The sequence below is a fragment of the Rana temporaria genome, chromosome 6, assembly GCF_905171775.1.
Source record: "Rana temporaria chromosome 6, aRanTem1.1, whole genome shotgun sequence".
In the NCBI taxonomy this organism is placed as follows: domain Eukaryota; kingdom Metazoa; phylum Chordata; class Amphibia; order Anura; family Ranidae; genus Rana; species Rana temporaria.
In genome coordinates, this window is record NC_053494.1 from 187213708 (window position 1) to 187240231 (window position 26524).

The window sequence follows — 26524 nt, forward strand, 5'->3', positions numbered from 1 at the left end:
TGAAATTGTGGCCGGAACTCCGCTTTAAAGCGACGCAGTCCCGAATCACAAAAAGGGGCCAGGTCCTTTACTTGCATAATGGTCCGGGTCTTAAGTGGTTAAAGGAACCGATTTAGAAAATAAAAAACAAACCTTTACAACCCCTTGAAGGTAAGGTTAGAGTTTAGCTGTAAAGCTTTGTGTTGAGTGTGATGTAAACAAGAACTCTAGGAATAGTGACAATGCAAAAATGGTATGAAGGTACCAATTATCTGGATGTCTTCCAGGCCTGAGCTAAACTCAGTGCAGAGAGAGAAGAGGAAGAGGGAAAGAAATCACTGATCCCGATACAAAGTCTGCAGATAGGATCCTGCACAGAATGTCCCCAAGAAAAGTGGAAGATTAGAGAGAACAGTGATGCGCGGAGGACATATGGCAATGCCTTGTGAAAAGCTACTGCCAGCATTTCATGCAAAGCGTTCCTAAAATAATCATCTGAGCACGCAGACCCCTAGAGTGTTCATCAAAAATCACGAGCAGAGAGGATTGCAGCACCGAGGAAGCAGGGTGGGAATACAGCCAAAGCCAACTAGAGCAGGCACAGCTGAGAGGAAAGAAGAAAAAATGGAATAAATTCTCTCAGGGGCTTGAAAGGTTAATTCACATCTCTTCGGTTAAGGCAGGTCCTGGGAGAAACGTCAGCCTATCAGATTGTCGTTTTCCAATTCACATTTCGAGATTGCCAGTCCACATCTCCTCTTTTTCCAGGAAGACCTTGAGAGGTAGGTCACAGCCTGCAAGCACCTTCCAGGCACTGAAGGGCTTCCAGACAGTTGTCATCTGAGGCTGCATTGTGGACCTGATGCCCAGACTTTGGTCTGGTGACGAGTCGATCGGCCGGTCGGTTCTTTCCGGCTCTCTCCAATGAGGATTGTGGTGCTGTGGTGAGGATGACATCCCTGGAGAAGACTCAGATGATGGACAGGTCCCACCAGAAACCTGATGAGCTCTGGTGACCGGGTATTGAGGTCCCCCTGCAACCCTTGGGCTGGGAGGAACATGTCCTTGTAGTCATGTCCAGGAATTCGTACCCAAAAAACGGGATATCAGAGGCTCTGAACACTCCAATCTTCCAGGTACAACTCTCTGTCTCTTCCAAGAAAACTAGGATGTACTTTGAGAAGGTTCGGAACAGATTTAACCACTTAAGGACCGGACCAATATGCTGCCTAAAGACCCAAGGTGTTTTTACAGTTCGGGACTGCGTCGCTTTAACAGACAATTGCGCGGTCGTGCGACGTGGCTCCCAAAAAAAATTGGCGTCCTTTTTTCCCCACAAATAGAGCTTTCTTTTGGTGGTATTTGATCACCTCTGCGGTTTTTATTTTTTGCGCTATAAACAAAAATAGAGCGACAATTTTGAAAAAAATTCAATATATTTTACTTTTTGCTATAATAAATATCCCCCAAAAACATATATACATTTTTTTTTTCCTCAGTTTAGGCCGATACGTATTCTTCTACCTATTTTTGGTAAAAAAAATCCCTATAAGCGTTTATTTATAGCGTTTACAAAATAGGGGATAGTTTTATTGCATTTTTATTAATCATTTTTATTAATAATTTTTTTTTTTACTACTAATGGCGGCGATCAGCGATTTTTTTCGTGACTGCGACATTATGGCGGACACTTCGGACAATTTTGACACATTTTTGGGACCATTGTCATTTTCACAGCAAAAAATGCATTTAAATTGCATTGTTTATTGTGAAAATGACAGTTGCAGTTTGGGAGTTAACCACAGGTGGCGCTGTAGGAGTTAGTGTTCACTTAGTGTGTGTTTACAACTATAGGGGGGTGTGGCTGTAGGAATGACGTCATCGATCGAGTCTCCCTATAAAGGGGATCACTCGATCGATGCAGCGCCATAGTGAAGCACGGGGAAGCTGTGTTTACATACGGCTCTCCCCGTTCTTCAGCTCCGGGGAGCGATCGTGACGGAGCGGCTATAAACAAATAGCCACGCCGTCGTCCCGGATCGCTCCCCGAGGGAACCCGCCTGCCACGTGTAGGGGGGGGGGGTCCCGATCGGGCCACCCACCCGCTAGAAGGCAGATACGTACAGGTACGCCAATGTGCCTGTACGTGCCATTCTGCCGACGTATATGTACATGCAGCGGTCGGGAAGGGGTTAAGCATAGCGATAAAGATTGCAAGCTCTCACGAGCAGGGCCCTCCTCGCCCTCTTGTCTTGAATTGCATCGTAAATGTACTGCCTCCCTTTATTATTATTATTATTATTATACAGGATTTATATAGTGCCAACATAGGTGTGCACACAGGGTGTGCTAGGTGTGCCTGGGCACTCCCTAATCACCCCGTGTGGCGCAGATTCCCCCTGTTTAGACCCCCGATATTTCACAAAGCCCCCTAATGGTTTGTGTTTGAGCTTTGGGGTGCACACCCTAATGCAATAGGCTGTGCACACCTATGAGTGCTAACAGTTTGCACAGCAATTTACCAAATAAAGGAGACAATCCAATTCAATACAAGAGTGTTCAGAGGGCTCTGTTCATGAGAGCTTGCAATCTATTTTGTGAAGCTCTGTGCAAACTGTTGGCGCTATAACTGTATAGTATTTATTAATATTTTCTTGGAGAATTATAATTATTATACAGGATTTATATAACAGTCGTCAAACTGTTGGCGCCACAACTGTATTATATTTATTAATATTAATATTTTCTTGAGGAATTATTATTATTTTACAGGATTTATATAGCAGTCTGCAAACTGTTGGCGCTATACTTGTATAATAATAATTTCTTGGGGTATTATTATTATTAGGTGTATATATATCACCGCGCTACCTAAAATAACATATAAATGGCAGCCAACACCACAGAATAAGATCAATTCTGCAAGCAAAAACATATAAAACAAAAAAAATGTAGCGCTAATTATATGTGAATTATCAGAGAAAAATATAAAATAAATCCCAAAAACATAGATAAATAACACCAAAAGTGCTCAAAGTCCATAAATAAGAATCAAAATTTTGAGCACTTTTGGTTTTATTTATCTATGTTTTTGAGATTTATTTTATATTTTTCTCTGATAATTCACATATAATTAGCGCTACATTTTTTTTTTGTTTTATATGTGAATTATCAGAGAAAAATATAAAATAAATCTCAAAAACATAGATAAATAAAACCAAAAGTGCTCAAAATTTTGATTCTTATTTATGGACTTTGAGCACTTTTGGTGTTATAAAATAAATCTCAAAAACATAGATAAATAACACCAAAAGTGCTCAAAGTCCATAAATAAGAATAACAATTTTGAGCACTTTTGGTTTTATTTATCTATGTTTTTGAGATTTATTTTATATTTTTCTCTGATAATTCACATATAAAACAAAAAAAAATGTAGCGCTAATTATATGTGAATTATCAGAGAAAAATATAAAATAAATCTCAAAAACATAGATAAATATTTTTCTCTGATAATTCACATATAATTAGCGCTACATTTTTTTTGTTTTATTATTATTATACAGGATTTACATTTTAATTTATAAAATACAGTAAAACCTTGGTTTGCGAGCATAATTCATTCCAGAAACAAGCTTGTAATCCAAAGCACTTGTATATCAAAGCATTTTTTTTACAGGGTATAAAAGAGAAGAGAGGCGCCTCTAAGTGTAGCAATAAGTTGCTAAATGTTGTACCTTCATTAAATGTAACCGTATTGCTACACTTAGAGGCTCCTCTCTTCTTTTTTTATACTCAGTTGTGACATGACGCTACTCTTATATCAAGACATTGCTTGTATATCAAGGAAAAATGTATTAAAATATTTTGCTTGTCTTGCAAAACGCTCTCAAACCAAGTTACTCTCAAACCAAGGTTTTTCTGTAAAGGGAAACAATACAAACACATTACAATTCACTACCAGAGGGCCCTGTTCATAAAAGCTAGCAATCTATTTTATGAATCACTGTGCAAACTGTTTTACTATACCTGTATAATAATAATATTAATATTTTCCTGGTGCATGTTGCTTCTAAGTTCTTTCAAAATACTAAGAGGACCAGAAATGACTACATACTCAGATATATGTCAATGCTACTAAACTGTATTTCTGTTTCTTTTTAAATGCTGATTTATACTTTTACATTTTATCTTGCACTTGTTTGTCAAAATGGGGGCATCCAGTGTGCACTCCTAATGACTGCCGACGGCCCGTTGGCCCCTGGGGCTGAAAGAGCGCATTATGCCATAGACAGGAGCACATAGCAAAGTGCTTGAATTTTTGTATGATGTTCTAAAATAAACATGGACACGAGGTAGGAGTTTGTATATGCCCCTCTAACTGGGCTATTACCACCAGGGGTTGGGGGAGAGTTCTACCTGATCTCATGACCACTGATTGGCTGTCACCGTGGTCACATGATCAGGAGATGGTCTCATCAGCTTCTGATCATTACTAGAGATCAGGAGTTGTCTTTGACATAGGGTGACCAGACCGGGGATCGGTTTCCAGGGACAGTCCCCAGATTCACAGAGAGCAAGGCGCACCTTACGCCGCCGTAGAGCAAACTCTGTACGCTACGCCAACACAGCGCAGAGAGGCAAGCATTGCATTCAGCAAGTCAGTGCTCCCAACGCTGCGCCAGCGTGGCGTGGGTTTCGAAGGTACATGGAGGTGGAAGTGGGCGTGAACCCACTCAATTGATGGGCCGAGCGCCAGAAAGGTACGTATCACGAACGGCGCATTCGCCGTGACGTGGACACATACACAGCACCCCCCTGCGCCTGCTCACAACTATGCCGGCACAACTGCCTAACGGTCACTACGTACGCCGTGAACATAACGTACGCCCAGCCAGACACACGTCCAACGCATTATACGCCGGCTTGTGTTCCCTGGTGCAGACCTGTGCATGTCTTTTGCCGGGTTGCACCTCATGTATGGGGAATAACTTTACGCCGGACGTACAACTTACGTGCATTTCGCGTACCATGCGCCGGGCACACGCACGTTTGTAAATCGGCGTATTTCCCTCATTTGTATGTTTGAATGGCTAATCAATGGGAGCGGCACCATGCACCCAGCCCATGTGTGCGCCCACCCTACGCCGGCGTGTGGAAGATACGCCGGCTAGGTGTAGCCTGTTTTTGGGCGCGTGTTGGTTTGTGGGTCTGGCGCACACATACGCCGGCGCACATTTGCACTTACGTCGGCGCAACTTGCTATATGTCGGCGTAAGTGCTTTGTGAATCTGGGCCTATGTCTTTAATTTTGGGTGCATGCCCATTCAGCTCGGCTCAAGTCCTAGCCAGGCGCCAGCCTGCTTATCTCCTTGCCTTCCCTGGCAGAGTGATCTTCCTCCGCTCCCCACCCAGTAGTAGCCGGGGCCCGGAGAGTAAGACTTAACAGGCTGTGAGGCGGGCCGCAACGGGCAGAGAGTCATTGATTGCCGCCATTAATAGTGAAAAAAAGAAATACAAATATGTCCCCAAATATCATTTTAAAAATCTGGTCACCTTACTTTGACAGCTGAGTCACTGTGAGCAGTGAAACCTTGGCCACCCATTAATGCATGTGTGCATTGTATAAAGCCCACCCTCTTCGCTGCACATATGCATTACATAGGTAGCAAGAGGTTAACATTTTAACATTATAAACAAATGGTCATGAGCATACGCAAGAATCTGAATCTTCAGTCTACAATACTTTTAAACTAGGGAGCAGTGGTGGGTGGTACTCCATTTTTTTGGGGGAAGTGGCAAACAACCCCCCCCCCCCCCAGGTCCGCACTTACGCCATTCAGGTTGCAGCTTCCCTGGGTTCTCCTCCCGGCTAATCCGGTCCTAAGGTCCGCCTCCTGTCCTGATTGGCCGGGAGGAGAAGCTGGAAGACAATATCGAATATTGATTCCCTAATGTCACAAGTGGGTGGGTTCGGAGCACAGTGCTCTGCGTGCACAGGGAGCGCAGAGACTGCGATGTAAAAGAGCCCTAAGGAAAATATGTCACTGACATCTCCCTTTGGAAATGCTGGCTATCGCTCCTTTTACTCTGCCATGGCATGCTGGGAGTTGTAGTGCTACCACACCTGAGATTTATGGTTCCTGTAATTCTAGTCAGGGCATGCTGAGACTTGCAGCCCCCTCCCCCTCACCTCTCCAGGCAGCCCTCCAGATCCCAGATTTGGAGTTTGTAGAACTCCTTGTTCTCCTCGGTGACCCTCTGGTCCTCTCCTCTGCCACCTTCTCCCACCAACGCTATTCATTCCCTCCTTCTTTGGCGTCATGGTACTTTAACCAACCAGTCAACCGTCTACAGCGTCCCGCTGCTAGGCAACCACCGGGTAGGAGCCACGGCCGGACACATGCTGGGATGGTAGATTGGGCGGACTTCAGTAGGGGCTGAGCGGGGTGTTTTCTGAGCAGGGCGCGATGCTGGTGGTCAGTCCGCCCCTGGGTGGGTGTGCCCACACACAAGGAGAGGAGGAGGGAGGGGAGCACTTTGGCACCCCTACCTCTGCGGCGCCTGGGCGCAGTGCACCCTCCCAGGATCGGCCCTGTCTTAAGGCATGGTATGATGGATTATATCCCACTCTTTGAAAAATTGTATGTTTGTGCAAAATGGCTGTTAAATTTTGCTGAATTGTCACAATAAAGAGAATTGCAAGTTAAGAGTGTCTTGAATATTTCTTCATGGAAATATATTGTCGGTTGAGTGGAAACATGTGAGCACTATGACCCATGCAGATGATGGATTTTTTAAAATATTTGCCCACTTTATTAGCAGCCAAAACAATTTTTCTTCTTTAGATTCACTTCCTTTACTTTGTGTAAACTCTGGAGCTGGGACACATATTGGCCCCTTGATGCCATACAGATTCTGTCCGGTCAAATGCCTGACTTCCAACTTACAACACTTGAAAGCCCTCTTAATTTGCTGCTAGCTCCTACCAAGCTGGCCAAGGTTCCTCCCATTTCCTTTATTCCCAGAGATGAAAAAGGGTATACACACCTGTAAGGGAAGAGACTCCGCCATCTTGGCCACTCACATTCTCTAGGTCTGAGGCCCACCTTTTTTAACAGTTTTATAGTAGTCACAATATTTCTTGAACCCCTACAGTGTCTTTCTCTGTGCAATAGCTACACATACAGAACACAGTTCAATATCAGAACACAGAGATCTAGTTGACACTTATAAAATTTGTAGCAAATTTCTGTGGCAAGTCTCTAGCAAGAGCAAAGTTGCAGTGGTGAGACTACAGCAAAAGCTCTGCAAGTATACAGCATGAAAATTCAGTCACAGTGCCCCCTGTGGTGGGATGACTATTGCACAACATTACTGAACCAGAATTTGCAGCCGACTTGCAGAATGTTTGCAAAGAAAGTTGATCTGGAGTCATGCAATGCGGACTTGTACAATTGTGCAACAAATTTGTGAAGCCTGGCAAGTCTAGCAATAACTTAGCAAGTCATTTTCAAATTTGCAGCACAATTGCTTGCTATCTGGGTACTGTCCTTCCCAGGCTACAGACTTGCAGTTCCTTGCAGATATAAGGGGTAGCCTGTTCCCATTACTCCGCTGCCTAGGACTCCGCCCACACCATGTTTATAGGGACACCACACTCCACCTACTGGCCACCGCCCAAAAGGAGGGACCTTACTAAAAGGAGTACTAACCCCTGCTTACACGCTGTCTTCCAGTGCATGGGAGTTTGTATCATTATCAACTAGGGATAAGTTTAGAATTATGTCTAGATAAGTTTAGACTTACCGTATTTATCGGGATATTGCGCGCTCCGGCGTATAGCGCGCACCCCTAATGTGGACCCCGCATTCCTGTAAAAAAAATATTTTAGTACTTACAGTTTTGGTGTCTTGCGCGGCGGCATCGGCGGGTCCGGGGTCCGTCTGCGGCTTCGGTGGTGTCCTCCTCGTCAGGTCCGGCGTCCTTCTGCAGCTATCGTGGTGTCCTCCCCACTCGATCCCCGCTTCCCGCGCTAAGCTTGAACCACTGCGCCGGCATATACCGAGCGCAGTACACTCGGGTATAGTCGGGCAGGCTCGGCTCCTCTTGCGTAAAGGACGTACAGGACGCACAGGACGTGACCACGAGAGAAGCCTATCCTGCCCGACTATACCCGAGTGTACTGCGCTCTGTATATGCCGGCGCAGTGGTTCAAACTCGGCACGGGTATCGGCGTAAATCGCGCACCCACGATTTTTCCCTGATTTTCAGGGCAAAAAAGTGCGTGGTATACGCCGATAAATACGGTATATCTAAACTGCTGCACCTTTGGATAGCTTTTCAGAGGCGTTTGACTTCCTGTTTTATCTTGTAATTCCCTCACCAACGCTGCGACCACAATGTGACGGGAGTGATTATTTTTGCCACAGGTGGGAAGCAAAGTATCAGAATAGTGGAGCAATGTGTACAGATGGGTGCCAGTCACTTCTAGAAGCAATACAATAACATACCTCCCAACTTTTTGAGATGGGAACGAGGGACACCTATTAGCAAAAGTATGTAGGCATATGACACACCCCCTGTCACGCCCCCTTAAAGGAGATTGGTTAAACCCACAAGTGCTGTTTTAGAGCTACTATTCCGTTATACTGGCTTATGAAACTTACAAATGCAGCAATTTAGAAAATTAATGAGATGTTTAGCACTGGGGAACACTTATCGAAAGATAAAAGATTTGCATATACAACTATAGAGATCAGACCAAAATGAGGGACAAATGAGGAGGAAAGAGGGACAGCGGGACTTTTTTTCCAAATCAGGGACCGTCCCTCAAAATCTGGGACAGTTGGGAGCTATGCAATAGGAGATTATTGATCTCACCCAATGAAAAGGTGTTGAAATGAATGAATTGATTGCAAATATTGGGCTTTGCATAGCAGATTTATAGCACATGATAATGACCAGTGTATTGTGTAACAGAATCCATTGGGAACTTTTTGGTGATCCCTGAACTCTGGAAATGTTGTGTTTCTCAGGTGTCCAGAGGGACCGCATCCAGAAGAAGTAGATTAAAGCGATCCGATGGGAGTACCACCTCCACCAGCTTTATTCTCAGACAGGTACAGTTCATCCATTCTCACACTGTATAATTCTTCCCATTGTCCAAGTGTTCTTATGCCTTTTACTTTGGATAGAAGAAATATGATTAGATTTTCATCAAAAAGTAGTAAATAATCTCCATAAACTTTTTAATTCCACTAATCTAACATCTGAATCTCCTTATAAAACTGAACCAAGCATCTGTTCACAGATCATTTTAGGATAACTTTTTTTTTTTTTTACCATTTGGTGTGAAGTCAGGTCATTATGTGTCCTCAATCTGCTTAGAACTAACAGTGATTCTCCGCTCCTGTGATCTAGATACTGTATGCTTTCATTGCATATGGTATTTTAAAGGATTCCTGGACTTTAAAATATGTTACATTGAAAATAGTTCTTCTAAGGCAGTGGTTCTCAACCTTTCTAGTGTCGTGACCCGTTGATAACATTTCACAAATTGTGGGGACCCCTAACCGCAAAATTATTTTCATAGCATGGAACCCTTACTACGGTGGTGTCTCGCAGCAGTGACACCTATGCTAAAATCAGGAGCTAGGGTCTCCTCCAGCTCCTCCCACCTCACAATCCTCATCAGTCAGCAATTACTGGAACCAGTCACCTGTATGGCTCTCTGCAGCAGCTGAAAGCTGACTTCTACTCATCTCCCTCCCATTGGCTTTCAGCTGCTGCACAGAGAGGGTTTGTCATCTATCGGACTAACATGCCGGAAAACCAGCAGCCGACCGGCTCCCGACCAATGGCTGAGAGCACTGACCGGAGTGTTCTGGCGGGGGGGCGCCGCCCTGTCCGAACACAATAGCTCAGCGGGAGAGATCACTGTACTAACATCTGATTGTTATTACAGCAGCTCCCAAGCAGAGTTGTCAGTTTTTCTTCGCTCAACCTGCTGGGTTGACCAAAAAAATAAATACAAGAATACACAGGTAACCCATGACTAAGTCCTGTGTCCAGTGATGTAACGCGTGGGGGAGGAGCTACGAACGGGAATGACGGATTGCACATCCGAATGAGGAGGACATCTAAACCTGAGCGGCTAAAGGAGGATTGTTGTTGCCTGTTGTGTCCGGGGGATTCGTGAGTGCGCCCTTATCTCAAGCATATCATCTGTCTCCTAATGGTTTACATAATTGCGCTGAGGATCTCTCTTTTTCTCTCTTTGTCTTACATGAGCTGTACTATGTGGAAGATCTGACACCTGCATGTGAGGCAGCTAACTGAGAGTAGGGAGGTTGATCGCACCCAACACTATTCACGTCTTAAACAGCATTGTGCTTGGTTTACTACACAGGGAGTGCAGTGATTGAGCACACACCCAGCACCTATTGGGACTAATACTATGGTTTTGTCTATATATAATTGTACCACCATTTGTATTGTTGTTTAAAGGTTTACACCACAGGAGTTAATATTCAGCGCATATTACATTATCATTCATGTTGAAGAAGGGGCTTTGGTTTAGATGAGACCAAAAATGAACTTTGTGGCCTAAAAGCAAAATGCTGTGTGGCAGAAAACTAACACTGCACCCTGAACACATCATCCCCACTGTGAAACATGGTGGTGCCAGCATCATGTTGTGGGGATGATTTTCTTCAGCAGGGACAGGGAAGCTGGTCAGAGTTGATGGAAGGATGGATGGAGCCAAATACTGGGCAATCTTAGAAAAAAGATGTAAGGCCTCGTACACACGACCGAACATGTCCGCTGAAACTGGTCCGGCGGACCATTTTCCGGACATGTTCGGTCGTGTGTACGGCCGACCGGACAATTTTCCGGCGGATCAGACAGGTTTCCAGCGGACAAATGTTTCTTAGCATGCTAAGAAACATGTCCACTGGAAGCCTGTCCGTCGGACATGTTCGGTCGTCTGTACGACTCACCGGACATGTCCGCTCGGCCAAAAGCCCTCACATGCGCGTTCGCTGTCCGCGGGAAATTTGGTCTGATGGTGTGTACAGCCATCAGACCAAAATCCGCCAGCGGACATGTCCGATGAAAACGGTCCGCGGACCGTTTTCATCGGACATGTCCCGTCGTGTGTACGAGGCCTCAGAGTCTGCAAAAGACTTGAACCTGGGGTGGAGGTTCACCTTCCAGCAGGACAACAACCCTAAACATGCAGCCAGAGCTACAATGGAATGGTTTAAATCAAAGCATATTCATGTGTTAGAATGGCCCAGCCAAAGTCCAGACCTTAATTCAATTGAGAATCTGTGGCAAGACTTGAACATTGCTGTTCACAGACGCTCTCCGTCCAATCTGACAGAGCTTGAGCTATTTTGCAAAGCTGGTAGAGACATCCCCAAAAAGACTTACATCTGTAATTGCAGAGAAATGTGGTTCTACAAAGTATTGACTCAGGGGGGCTGAATAAAAATACAAATGCACACCACACTTTTCACATATTTATTTGTAAAAAAATGTTGAAAACCATTTATGATTTTCCTTCCACTTCACAATTATGTGCCACTTTGTGTTGGTCTATCAAATAAAATCCCAATAAAATACATTTATGTTTTTGGTTGTAGCATGACAAAATGTGGGAAATTTCAAGGGGTATGAATACTTTTTAAGGAACTGTAGCTTTAGAATTTGCATGGGCGGTCAGGAGCAGAAAGAAAAACAAAGTTGAGGTTTTTACAACCCCCCCAGCTGCCCATGCGAGTCCTTACTGAAAACCCCCCCAAAAAGTAAAACGACGTTTTTGAAACTTCAATTTTCAAAAACGACTATGCCTACACACCATCGTTTTTTCACAATGCTCTAGCAAAGCGAGGTTACGTTCACCACTTTTTTCCATTGAAGCTCGCTTCATAACTAGCTTCTGGGCATGCGCGGGTTCAAAAACGTTGTTTTAAAAGTCGTTTTTTGCTACACACGGTCAATTTCTGTGACACAAAAAACGACGTTTTGAAAAACGACATAAAATTAAAGCATGCTTCAATTTTTTTTTGTCGTTTTTTACAAGACCTAAAATGACGTTTTCCCCCACACACGGTCAATGAAATTGACGTTTTTAAAAACGTCGTTTTTTTACATCGCATAAAACGACCGTCTGTACTCGGCCATAAAGGGGAACAAAACATTCTATATAAGTTTCTGTAGCATAAAATTGCAGATATCTGCAGAAGCCACCCAACCAAGGCATTGGTGTAAAATATGATTATTATTTATAGGGAAAAAAAAGGAAATATATATATATATATTTTATACTCTTGTGTATTATATTATACTCCCGTGTATTTTTCTATTAATGCAATACTTATGTAGGCTGGAATAATAATAACATTAATAATATTGAAGTCCAGCCTTGGAGTCATTACAGTTCTATGAATTATACAGAATGAGCGCGTTCCTCTGAAATTGGTTTTCGCAATGTTATAATGATGGAGTGTTACCTGGTAATTAGTGGAGTGTACAGTGGCAGGCCTGGAGTCACATATTCTCTGGTGTGTAGGTTTAGTTTGGATTCTGTTCTTTTTGTTAACCACTTGCCGACCAGCGCACGCAATTTTACGATGGCAGAATGGCACGGACAGGCAAATGGGCGTAGAAGTACGTCCCTTTAAATTTGCCGTTGTGTGGGCCCCTGCCGCGAGCTCCGTGACCGTGCCCGTGGGACCCACAGACTAGATGTCCGCCGGTGTCCCGCGATCGTGTCACGGAGCGGCAGAACGGGAGGATGCCTGTGTAAACAAGGCATCTCCCTGTTCTGCCTAGTGACACAACACGGATCGTCTGCTCCCTCTCATTGGGAGCAGTGATCAGTGTCGTGTCACAGTAAGCCCAGCCCCCTCACAGTTAGAATCACTCCCTAGGACAGACTTAACACCTTACTAGCCCACTACTGGTTAACCCCTTCACTGCCAGTCACAACTGCAATAAGACCATCCCCAGTGCAAGCTATCTGCACACCATGGCTCACATGTAAAGTCAGCTAGCCAGTCAAACATGAGAAGATTGTTGGGCAACCCACCAGCAGGTTGAATGAAAAAAAATGACCCTCCCTGCTGAGTTATTGCATTCTGCCAGCGGGGAGACTTCCCCTTTGTCAGAATACACTGATCAGTGCTGCCAGCTATAGCCGGCGACACTGCTCAATCAAGAAATACCCAACAGGGTGGTTGTACAGAAGTCATTCTGTGCAGCTGAAGCTGCAGAGATGGAGATTGAGGGCTGTGTTCTCAATTTCCTTTCTCTGTCTCAAAAGTTTGTGTTTAGTCCCCTGATATTTCGCCAAAGCCCCTCAACAGGGCTGCTAAAAATGTATAGTTTTTTTTAAAATTGTAATAAAAAATAAATAAAATTGTAAAAAAAATAAAAAAAGTAAAAAAAAATACTGACACCATCCACTGCTCTACTGACCCCATCCTCTGCCCTACTGACCCCGTCCACTGCCCTACTGACCCCGTCCACTGCCCTACTAACCTCGTCCACTGATGTATTTTTACAGTAACATTTGTTTTAATATATATATTTTTTTTACGTTTTTTATTACTATTTAGTTATTCCTTGCCAGTTAATTACCCATTCAGCGGATATAAACTCATTCATAAAACAGTTTCATTTCACGTGCTGGAAATGTAACACTCCCATTGGTTGCGCTCTCAACCAAACTGTCAAAGCATCCAATGGCTGGTGTCATAACTGATCACATGTGCAGCAACATGGCAGTTGTAGATTAAACAGAGGCCAAGATGGCAGTTTCCTTGGCTAAAAAGGATAGGGGGGTTTACTCATGTGACCGACCCCCGTACTCAAGATGAGTCTGTCCGCCGTATCACTCCTGTGTCCAGTACCACACAATCCACGACCCCTTGGCTTTCCCATTCACTAGTCGTAGTTCAGTTTAGGGAAATACATCAGACAGTTTATAAGAACCAGAATATAAGTCTTATATACAGTTAAAGAAGAGAATGTTTCTACCTCCTGCTCAAATTACTTTAACAATACACATTAGTGCACTTGCAGAGCAAAGTGGATTTGCTTTTAGTATGCAACCCCCATAGTCACACTAAATTCAACTAACAATAATAAAACTGGAGTATATAAACTAATATTCCGATGGTTGGTTACGGATTCCCTCTATCTATTGCATAAATGTATTAACTTGTCCAAGCCTAGAATTAGCTAGTCGATAAAAACTCTGATAAGCATAATGACATAAGGTTAGCTATGAAAACAAACACATCTGCTTAGTAAAAATATCTTATTTATTTCCCAAGAAAATAGGAATATGCTAATGTCACACACTAAACAGCAGAATATCAAAAGATACTTATCACAATCCTCTAGACATGGTCTCATGTCAGCTGGGCTCTGGATGGCAAAAGAGTGCCATAGGGTTAGGGCAAAGCCAGCAGCCATTAGGCTCTCACAAGCAGGCCAGGCGTGAAAGAGGCCGATCTCTCTTCTTTGTGTACTTTTTAATCAAACATTCACACCCACTCGTAACCACCCCCACTTGCATCCTGTCCAATGAGATGTTGCCAAAAGGTAGTCCTTGTAATATATTATAATGGCCTCTATAAGAAGCATCCATATCATCTCTATGAGCCCTGGGCCGTCTTAGCTAGCCCTTATTCTCTTTGAAGCTTATTTGCAGAGTGGTAATCACTGTTTTTCATCTTATCGTCCTAGCCAGACAGGAGCCAGACCCCTTGCTATGCAGATTCTGATATGCTACAAAGCTTTGAATGCAACTTGTTACCTTAAAACTTGGGGCCACCTGCCTGTATGAACCAGGAAGCGAAATTGCAGAACTAGGATATTAAACCATGTTGCCTTCCAACATGGAGTATGACTGTAAATTCTGAGAGAGCGAAAGAATCATATAACAAGAAACTGCAGCCCCTCCCCCATAAGCACTGAAAAAGCTGCTTAATCTAGATGAAGTGGGTTTTGTAAGACTCTATTTTAAAGGGATCCTGAGCGGTTCTTCTGATTTTAGCATAGTCACAGTGTTTCCTCAACTAGATAAGAAGCCCAATGACTGATTTCACTCGTTGCCTGGAATTGCCTTTTAATCAGATCAAAAGCATCAAGAACATTTGTTTTTATACTAATGCGCTGCCGTTTTTGTGGCATCTTAATCCCGCTGCCGGTGCCTGCTGCCTAATTATACAGTGACCCCTCTGGATATTATTGCCGCAGCACTATGTAGCATTTCAATTAATTCAGAAAGCCTTATTTTATTTTAAGGTCAGACTTTGAATGTCAAATTAAACATGTGCCAAGCAAAAAATAGGCTTTTAACAGCTCTCTGGTTTTCTAACCTTCGTCTTTCTGCCATTCTCAGCAAGAGCGATCGCTAACTAGTGATTTGAAACCGGTGAAAGAGATTGCTGTCAGGAAGGAGGAAACGTGCTCGGGCATTGATGAAGTAACCAGCCCAATGGCTCAAACAAGGACAAATATACCCCGCAAGCTGTGCTGTCATACCCCCCTCCCCGATGATATCACCATCCAGGAGACTTGTTATAGGAGCAAACCCGTATATATGGGGCGCGGCTTTAACCTTGTCGCTACCAGAGCCGCTTTTTTGGCAAACTTAAAGGGGTTGTAAAGGTAAAAATGTTTTCAGCTATAATCCATCTCTGCTAGGTACTGATATTGAATGTTATCGTTTTAGGTTCAATAAGTATTTATTATAATTTTTAGACAGATATAACAGAAAACAGAAGACATCAGATCAAGTACCCAACAAAGGGTAACCCGATCAGTAAAATGTAAAACATGTACATTTCCATACCAAATAAACAAGTGTGTACAAATGAATATTTCACAGGCACTTTGGTGGTACAAACAAAAATATGCACTGCAAACCTGCGTCAGGCAGAGGCTACCCCTGGCCTGGATGCCCCATTGGGAACCTGCGGCGGCCAGGAACCAGGGAAGTAGGAAAAATAAAAAGAAGAAAACTAAGGCAGGAGTGCAGGAAGCAACAAAACAGTAAGGGGTTTATACCTTAAAGCGGAGTTCCGGCCACAATTTCACTTTTTAAATATAAATACCCCTGTAATACACAAGCTTAATGTATTCTAGTAAAGTTAGTCTGTAAACTAAGGTCCGTTTTGTTAGGTTGTTACAGCATTTAGACACTTTATAAAATAGAAATTGAATGGGGCCATCTTAAGTGTGGGCATCATGAAGCCAGACTGTATGACTTCCTGGATTTCAGCCTTGCAGATCTAGCACATGCTCAGTGCTGCACAAGCAGTGTCAGATCAGGTTTCAGCACCTGTGCTGTCCAAGTCACATGATTCTTTGAGACTGGGGAGTGCACAGACTGCTGGAAAGTTACACCCACTACATTCCCAGGAGTCTGTGCGGTGTAGGTTAGGAAGCATTAAGCACCTAGGTGCAGGAAGTGGGAAGATTAACTATTCTACCTAGCAACAACACTTTGAAGGCATCTAAAAAAAAAAAAAAATTGTAAAGGACTAATGACATTTTTTTTAAAACTACTGATGTAATGTTATATTTATGGGTGGAACTCCACTTTAACCAGTAGTCTCGACTGGTGTACAAGTCTAACGGGGAACCAATGAATCAATGGTATGGCTAGGTTGAATGGCCCCGAAGAAGGGCAAGTAGACAAAGAGGAAATAGACATAGAAAAAGCATTAGTAAAGAGAGGGGGGAAAGGAAGGGGTAAAGGGAGGGAGGGAGGAGGCGGCGTGCTCAGCTCCATTATAAAGATCAATAGTCTAAGGCAAACAAAAAAAAAAAAAAAAATGTGGGTCAGAACTCAACGGGAGTTTAGGATGTCAAACTGGGCCAAGCTTGGCCTTAAGCTTGTCTGAGGTAGAGTAATGCCTCCAAATACCCCAAGTAAAGGAGAATTTAGCATAGTTGTCAAGGGACTTGGCCTGTAACTCTTCCATGAGCATAATGCTGTTCAATGTTATCGTTTTTTTATTTTTTTTCCAAGGATTTTATTGGGTTTTATATGCAATTACAGGCATGGCATTCAATGCATTTCACAGAGCAAGTATTACAAAGCACATTGCACATATTTATTCCCAAGGAATCATAACAAGCAATATAGAGTAAAACATGGAATCAGGAAGCACACAAGGAGGTATTATCCAGAATCCTAAAGCTTCCAAGGGGATCTACAAAATGGAACTGTAAACTATGCTGGTCAGTAAACCTAAAACATGGGGGAGTAGGGACTGGGGATACCACAGTGCATACGGTAAAGCAACGGACGCAGGAGTGGCAGCCCCCCACCCACCCACCCCAAAAGGGATCATACTGTGGGCGGAGGGGGGGTCCCAAAAACAAAACTCAGGAGCTGTTTACAAGGTCCTATATTAAGCCGAGTCCCAACAACCCATGGTGTATCGAGCTAGACAATTAAGGTAGTGAGATTGTATGTCATGAGAATATACGTATAAAATTATGGTCACCTGAGGAACTAGCCAACAGAGGGGGGGGGGGTGGACTGACCTGACGTTTATCCAGTCAGACAGTTTCCACACTGAGGTACAGCTAAGGACCAGGAAGGGTAGCGGGGGGAGAAAAAGAGGAGGTGTAGGAAGCAAGAGATATGGTGGCTAGTCCATATGGATTAATCACTGGCTGTCGGGTCCGTCAGCATGGTGGAGGAGGGAGGTGTGAGGGGAGATACTGGGTTCAGGGTTTCCCTGTAGTGCGTCCAGCAAGCCCAAGTGTGCCTGAATTTGTCATGCAAGTCTTTGGCTTGGTGGATAATCCGCTCCATCTCCTCAATCCTGTCTACCCTGGATCTCCAATTGACCACGGTGGGGGGGAAGAGTGTCTCTACAACGAATAGGTATACATTGGGTAGCAGCGTTAATAAGATGCAGTGTCAGGGATTTGTAATACGTCGATTTGGGTAGGGAAGTGTGGTGAAGGAGATATTGTGCCGGCGTGAAGTCAGGCGAAAAAGTGGTAATTTGTGAGATAAGCCTATGCACCTCTCTCCAGAATGGTTGGATAATTGGACAAGTCCACCATACTGTACATGGAGCAGAGTACCTGTATCCGAGGTACATCGCCAGCATGTAGAGAGGGAACAGCGGGAAAAATTTTGTGTATCTTATCCGGGGTCCTATACCAGCGAGAATAAATTTTAAATCTATTCTCTTGGTCTGAAACATTAACGTGGATGTCAGTGTTGGGCTTCGCTGTCGAAATAAGTAGGGAGTATAAGGAAGAAATCAAGTGTTTCTGCGGGTCAGTTTGTGAACAGAGGCGCTCAAACGGTGTAAAGGCCCTATGCCAGGTTGACAATGAAGGTGTGGAGTTAAAAAAGTGACAGATCTGGAAGAACTTAAATAAAGGAATGATGAAGTCTGGAAATTTGGCAGACATGTCCGAGTGAGAGAGGAGTGTGCCATTATTGAAAAAGAGATGGGCTCGCAACGTCGGGAGTTCGCGGGGTGTTTGGCGCTCCACAACTGGAATGTCAGTGGGAAAGTCAGGGTTCTGGGTCAGGGGTGTCATGGGTCCTGGGTAGGAACAATGTTATCGTTTTAATTAAAATTATTTATATACCTTTGAAAATATTGCTTCATTATCATCCTCCTGCTCTCCTCTGTCCTTGTTGTCCTGTATTTCCGGGTTTGCGGCGCCCGTGCTTTACAGAGACGTCACCGCAAGAACGGAACTACATTTCACAAACTGACCCGCAGAAACACTTAATTTCTTCCTTATACTCCCTACTTATTTCGACAGCGAAGCCCAACACTGACATCCATCGACTATGGGATGCTGACCTGTCCGTTGTCCTATCTGACGATGACTGGGAGTCGGTGTGGACACATGTCCACAAGTGCTCCGTTAATGTTTCAGACCAAGAGAATATGGGAGCGCCCCCTAGCGGTCAACGCAAGAATGCAGCCTAAAATCAGCGTGGCATAAGAGCCTTATGCCACGCAGATTTTAGGCTGCAGTCGGCGTTGCGATGTTCCTGAATCAGGAGCATTCGTAACGCCGGAGCAAGTAAGCAATTGCGCTGCGTAACCTATGGTTACGCAGGCGCAATTGCTTACTGAATCTGGGCCACTGTATTTAGCGCTCCTAAAACGCCTTGCCCATTGAAATGAATGGCCAGTGCTTCCAAAGCAACTGAAAAGCGATTCGGAAGCACCACGACAAGGGCGCTTTTAACCCCTTCTTTAGGGTCAAACCGGCCCGCTACCAGCTAAAAAGCGCTGTTTAAGAAGCGCTAAAATGAGCAGCACTAACGTGGCCGAGGCCCCAGTGTGAAAGGGGTCTTAAAGATTTGTAGCATGGAGGCAGTAGATTTTCTAGGAGGGGTGAAGAATTTTAGGAGGAGGATGTAGAACTGAGGTATGTGGTAGAAAAGTCTTCAAAGCGGCATCATTAGATTTGTTGGATGCGTTTGTTAGCTTTTTTTCCCCTCTGTTTTCACCTGGTGATCTGGCCAGTAACACACCTCCTGTATTAGGGTGCCCCCACTCTGGATGAAGGAGCACAGGCAGAAGCCCCTTAGTAGTGTAGCAGAGTTTCAGTGTCCATCTTCCATCACTCCTGTGGCTACTGATCCCAGCACCACCTCTTCTGGCACTGCCAACCCGCCTGGCTGCAGCTACCCCTTTCACTAGCCCTCCAGACTATCTTCTCTCCACAGTCCTCCAGACTGGCACTCACCAGCCCACCTGGTGGAATCAGGAGATCTCCCAGACATGCTGACCTGCTACTGTTGTCCTCTATTCTTGCTCCCGTGCCTCCAGAAAGGGTTTCCTCCATGTGTTTTAGGGGGAATCTCCCAGCACCCGAGCCCCCCAAAATAAATTACCATGTATAGTAGTTACCCACCCCATTAATTTGTTCAGATCTTCTTGCAAGGTTTCCCCATCCTGCAGAAACTTATTATCCCATCCTCCAGGTCGTTCATGAATAAATTAAATAGGATTGGTCCCACGACAGAACCCACTTTCCACACCGAACCATTCCGAGTATTCCCCATTTATCACTACCCTCTGAACTCACCCCTGTAGCCAGTTTTCAATCCATGTACTCACCCTATGGTCCATGCCGACAGACCTTGGTTTGTACAGTAAACGTTTATGGGGAACTGTATCAAATGCCTTTGCAAAATCCAGATACACCACGTCTATGGGCTTTCCTTTATCGAGATGGCAGCTCACCTCCTCATAGAAGGTTAGAAGATTGTTTTGGCAAGATTGATTCTTCATGAATCCATGCGGATTTCTACTAATGATACTTTTTTCATTACTAAAATCTTGTATATGATCCCTTATTATCCCCTCCAAGAGTTTACAAACTATTGACGTTAACCTAACTGGTCTGTAATTCCCAGGGATGTATATCCCTGAGAGAGCGCCAAGAATGGATGAGCCATAGGAGCCTATGAGTGATGCCAAACCTGCCTGGCATTCCAGCTGTTGTCAAACCCTCTTTTTTCTTCCTTGCAGCCAGTGCTGGCTGATATAGGGGTTCACATGACCAGACCAGAGTAGCCTGAAATTAGGCAAGTACAGTACATGCATCTTTCTTACACAGGTTAGTCAGCATAGGTATTAGGAGGCGGATGGAGCATTTTTAAGATTAATTAGGTTTGTCCTGGAAAAGGTGAAGGTCCACAATAAGAATGGATCTATAAACATGTGAAAAGGTCCCTGGCACTCCACCTGCTGGCAGGAAATGATAATCAATAGTATGCAATACTGCATACTAACCACTTGCTTACTGGGCACATATACCCCCCTCCTGCCCCAGTGATATTTCAGCTTCCGGCACTGCGTCGCTTTAACTGACAATTGCGCGGTCGTGCGACGTGGCTCCCAAACAAAATTGACGTCCTTTTTCCCCACAAGTAGAGCTTTCTTTTGGTGGTATTTGATCACCTCTACGGTTTTTATTTTTTGCGCTATAAACAAAAAAAGAGCGACAATTTTGAAAAAAAATTCAATTATTTTTACTTGTTGCTATAATAAATAGCCCAATTTTTTAAAAAATATATTTTTTTCTCAGTCTAGGCTGATATGTATTCTTCTACATATTTTTGGTAAAAAAAAAAAAAATCGCAATAAGCGACTGGTTTGCGCAAAAGTTATAGCGCCTACAAAATAGAGGACAGAATTATTATTTTTTATTATTTATTTTTTTACTAGCAATGGCAGTGATCTGCGATTTTTATTGGGACTGCGACATTATGGTGGACACTTTTGACACATTTTTAGCACCATTCACATTTATACTGCGACCAGTGCTATAAATATGCACTAATAACTGTATAAATGTGACTGCCATTGAAGGGGTTAACACTAGGGGGGTGAGGAAGGGGTTAAATGTGTACCCTGCATAGTGTTTCTAACTGTGGGGGAAGGGGACTGACTGGGGGAGGTGACCGATCTGTGTACCTATGTACAAGGGACACAGATCGGTCTCCACACACAGATCCACGTCCTTGTCTCTGTAACCGCCGATCGCGAGTGCCTGGTGGACATCGCGGCCGCCAGGCACGCGCATCGGCATCTCAGTGATACGGCACGCGCCCCCCAGTGGCTGGAGGCCGTATATAGAAGACCACCCGGCAATTAAGATCCACACTGCCGCCGTAGAAAGTCGTACGGCCGGCAGGAAGTGGTTAACCTGACTGAAAACAAATGGATTCATATAAATGTATTTTTAAGCACTATTATACTCTATAATATGTAAAGGCAAGAAATATAAACCATTATGAATTTCCTTCAAAATGGGGTCGGCACTGTTTTTGCCAATGATGAAAAAAACGCCCTCCATAAGGCGGCCCACTGTACATTTCACATAATTACATTTCAAGGAAATGTCTGGGAGCTCGGGCCAGCTGCCAAGTGTTGGAAACAAATTTAGTTGCCTAGGTGTGAAAGTAAATGAGCTGTAAATAGAAAAGAACTTGATCTGGAAGAACGGCAAATAAAAGGTGTGAATTTGCCTCGCAACATTTTGGAAAACATTTAAATTAGGAAAGTGTAAATCAGCTGTTTTCTTTGTGATTGCAGTTAGGGCAGAAAGATCCCCATAGCAATTATGCCACAGCATGCCAACTAGTCACATTTCAATTTAGTTAAAGAAGAAATATTACTTTTTTTTATTTACAGTATTCAGTTCCTGACCTCCCTTAGTATCCAGCCTTACCTCCCTCTGCATTGCTCTTGCCGCAGGTTGATTCAGACAAGTCCTGGGAGCTGGAGATAGGTGCGCCCTGTCCAACATTACAGCTAGCGTTACAGGGCACCTAGGAAGATGGGGAATAGTACTACAGTACAGTATCTCACAAAAGTGAGTACACCCCTCACATTTTTGTAAATATTTTATTCTATCTTTTCATGTGACAACACTGAAGAAATGACACTTTGCTACAATGTAAAGTAGTGAGTGTGCAGCTTGTATGACAATGTAAATGTGCTGTCCCCTAAAAGTAACTCTACACAAACACAACACTGCTGGCAACAAAAGTGAGTAAACCCCTAAGTGAAAATGTCCAAATTGGGCCCAAAGTGTCAATATTTTGTGTGGCCACCATTATTTTCCAGCACTGCCTTAATGTCTTGGGCATGGAGTTCACCAGAGCTTCACAGTTTGCGACTGGTGTCCTCTTCCACTCCTTCATGATGACATCACGGAGCTGGTGGATGTTAGAGACCTTGCGCTCCTCCACCTTCCATTTGAGGATGCCCCACAGGTGCTCAATAGGGGTTAGGTCTGGAGACATGCTTGGCCAGTCCATCACCTTTAACCTCAACTTCTTTATCAAGGCAGGAGTTGTCTTGGAGGTGTGTTTGGGGTCGTTGTTATGTTGGAATACCACCCTGCGGCCCAGTCTCCGAAGGGAGGAGATCATGCTTTGCTTCAGTATGTTACCTTACATGTTGGCATTCATGGTTCCAGTGCCACTCATGCAGCCCCAGACTATGACACTCCCACCACCATGCTTGACTGTGGGCAAGACACACCTGTCTTTGTACTCCTCACCTGTTTGCCGCCACACGCTTGACACCATCTGTACCAAATAAGTTTATCTTGGTCTCATCAGACCACAGGACATAGTCCCAGTAATCCATGTCCTTATTCTGCTTGTCTGTTTGAAGGCTTTCTTGTGCATAATCTTTAGAAGAGGCTTCCTTCTGGGACGACAGCCATGCAGACCAATTTGATGCAGTGTGCGGCGTATAGTCTGAGCACTGACAGGCTTCAACTTCTGCAGCAATGCTGGCAGCACTAATACATCTATTTCCCAAAGACAACATCTGGATATGACGCTGAGCATGTGCACTCAACTTCTTTGGTCGACCATGAGATGTTCTCAGTGGAACCTGTCCTGTTAAACTGCTGTATGGTCTTGGCCACCAGGCTGCAGCTCAATTTCAGGGTCTTGGCAATCTTCTTATAGCCTAGGCCATCTTTATGTAGAGAAAAAAAAATATTTTTTTCAGATCTTCAAAGATTTCTTTGCCATGAGATGCCATGTTGAACTTCCAGTGACCAGTATGAGTGAGAGCGATAACACCAAATTGAATACACCTGCTCCCCATTCAGACCTGAGACCTTGTAACACTAACGAGTCACATGACACCGGGGAGGGAAAATGGATAATTGGGCCAATTTGGACATTTTCACTTAGCGGTGTACCTCCTTTTTTTTTTTTTTTTTAGACATTAATGGCTGTGTGTTGAATTATTTTGAGGGGGCAGCAAATTTACACTGTTATACAAGCTGTACACTCACTACATTACATTGTAGCAAAGTGTCATTTCTTCAGTGTTGTTACATGAAAAGATATAATAAAAAATTACAAAAATGTGACGGGTGTACCCACTTTTGTGAGATACTGTACATGGTCTTTGCCCCATCATCCTTGGTGCCCTACAATGCTAGCTGTAATGTTGAACAGGGCGTGCCCATCTCCAGCTCCCAGCACTTGTGTAAATCAACCACCGGCAAGAAGAATGCCAAGGGAGGTGAGGCTGGGTGCAAAAAGAGGTGTTGATTTCCAGTGTTCCTTAGGCCCCATTCACACGAGGGGGACTCTGTCGCTTACTTACCTGAACTCTGTCTTTCCAGCACCCGGAACGAGCATACCAGCTTTTGCCGGTGTCTCTGGTCCTGATTGGATAGATTGATAGCAGCACAGCCATTGGCTCCCGCGGCTGTTAATCAAATCCAATGATGCGAGCTGGGGGCGGCTAAGTCCTGCTGTCTGTTTCAATGGAAGGGTGTTCCTAGGGAAGCGATTCTGGGGGGGCACTCGTTGCAGGGAGGAGCCAGGAGCACCGCTAAGGGACCTAAGAAGAGGAGGATCGGTGCCACTCTGTGCAAAACCCTTGCACAGAGGAGGTAAGTATAACATGTTTGTTATTAAAAAAAAAAAAAAAAGTGTCCCTTTAATACAAAAGAAAAAAAGGTGACTAGAATACCAATCAAAGGGAAGCTGATTTCACAGGACACACGTGGTGTATCAAAAACAACTAAATTAATTTAGGTAAATACAAAATATCTTTCAAAATATCAAATATTGAATGAAAATAAAATCAAAAATTACACACATATAAATACCCTTCTTCTACAACATTATATTTTTTATTAGGTCTCATGCACACTAGACATTTTTAGAGCTGCTGTTTTTGGCTTAAAGTGATTGTAAAGTCTTTTTTTTTATAACAAATATATTATACTTACCTCCTCTGTGCAGTGGTATTGCACAGGACAGCCTGGATCCTCCTCTTCACGGGTCCCTTTTCTTTGTTCCTAACCCCTCCCACCTGTCGAGTGCCCCCACAACAAGCAGCTTGCTATGGGGGCTACTGACACCAATGATGGGACGCTATTCCTCCCACTGACACCAATGATGGGATGCTATTCCTCCCACTGACACCAATGATGGGACGCTATTCCTCCCACTGACACCAATGATGGGACGCTATTCCTTCCACTGACACCAATGATGGGACGCTATTCCTCCCACTGACACCAATGATGGGACGCTATTCCTCCCACTGACACCAATGATGGGACGCTATTCCTTCCACTGACACCAATGATGGGACGCTATTCCTTCTACTGACACCAATGATGGGACGCTATTCCTCCCACTGACACCAATGATGGGACGCTATTCCTTCCACTGACACCAATGATGGGACTCTATTCATTCCACTGACACCAATGATGGGACGCTATTCCTTCTTCTGACACCAACAATGGGGCACCATTCCTTCCACTGATACCAACAATGGAGCTCTTTTCCTCTCTTTGACACCAACGATGGGGCTTTTTCTTCTACTAAACTCAACGATGGGGCACCTTTCCTCCCACTAACATCAATGATTTGACATCCCCCCCCATTGACACCAATGATGGGGCATTATTCCTCCCACTAACAACAATGGAGCACTTCTTCTCCCACTGACACCAATGATGGGGCGCTATTCCTTTGCCCCAGGGTCACAGCCTGTGCTGTGTACTTATGGCACACAGGCTGTGACCCTGGGGCACACACGCGCGCTGCTTTACAATAAAGCGCCTGATTATACGGTCTCTACCGATCAGGACATGCTTCCAGCCCGAATTTAACTTCGGATACTCTTGGGTATGTTTACTTCTGAGCGACTACCTGCCCCAGTTTTAAGTCCCTTATAGGACTATTCAGAACAGGGGTTTTGTCTAATTTCTCGATACTTTTGTATATACCCCTTCCATATATTTCTCTTTTGGTTCTGGATTTGATTGTCCAATCTTTTACATCATGGAACTACTACCATAGATGCACAAAGCTTGGATTATTGATGACCATCTTTGGTACCATTAAATGCGACATTTAAATAATTCCACAATAATTGTGCATACTCCCCATATGATCGGAGTGTTTTGGATGGATGCACCTACCGTGATGCATCAGATTATGAAACAATATTTATATATTATCAAAAAATCCTGTTTGTCTCGTCCTGAAGAAGCCCCACGGCGAAACGCGTAGGCGACTTCATAGGATTTATCTACCACCCATGACTTTCTAACCCAGATGGTTTTATTTTGATTATATTTATTTATTCTTTAGTATACCATTGTTATTGTGTAAAAGTATATTTTTTCCATTTTTGTAATAAATAATATATTTTTATATACTTCCGCTTGCCTCAAAGTCCGACCTTTACTCATTCTTTGGATTGGGTTTTTCTTTATTCTTATGACTATACTACATGGAAAGTCCTAATATAATAAAACAACAGTGACACATTTCATACACTACCGTGTATATTTTACGGTTACATTACTACCCTTTAATAGTTACTGTGGGTATTGGAGCCAGGCTTAACTCTGTAGATGGGGAATTGATGCAGGACATTATCTCTGTTTCATCTGCCATATAGAGTTTCAATGAAAATTTCATTTGGGAACATAACTAATTACCAGGATATTAGGCAGA

General features: G+C 43.9%; 1 protein-coding gene across 2 annotated transcripts in view; it reads left to right on the forward strand.

The window, feature by feature from the left end:
• Positions 1-504: 504 nt before the first annotated feature.
• CACNB4 (calcium voltage-gated channel auxiliary subunit beta 4) overlaps positions 505-26524 on the forward strand; it is a 197798-nt gene continuing 171778 nt past the window's right edge. For both annotated transcript variants that reach the window (XM_040357965.1, XM_040357966.1), the window contains exons 1-2: positions 505-1115; positions 9015-9098. In XM_040357965.1, coding sequence (XP_040213899.1) covers positions 1053-1115; positions 9015-9098 — 147 coding nt within the window. In that variant the 5' untranslated portion in view covers positions 505-1052. The remainder of the gene's footprint in view (positions 1116-9014; positions 9099-26524) is intronic.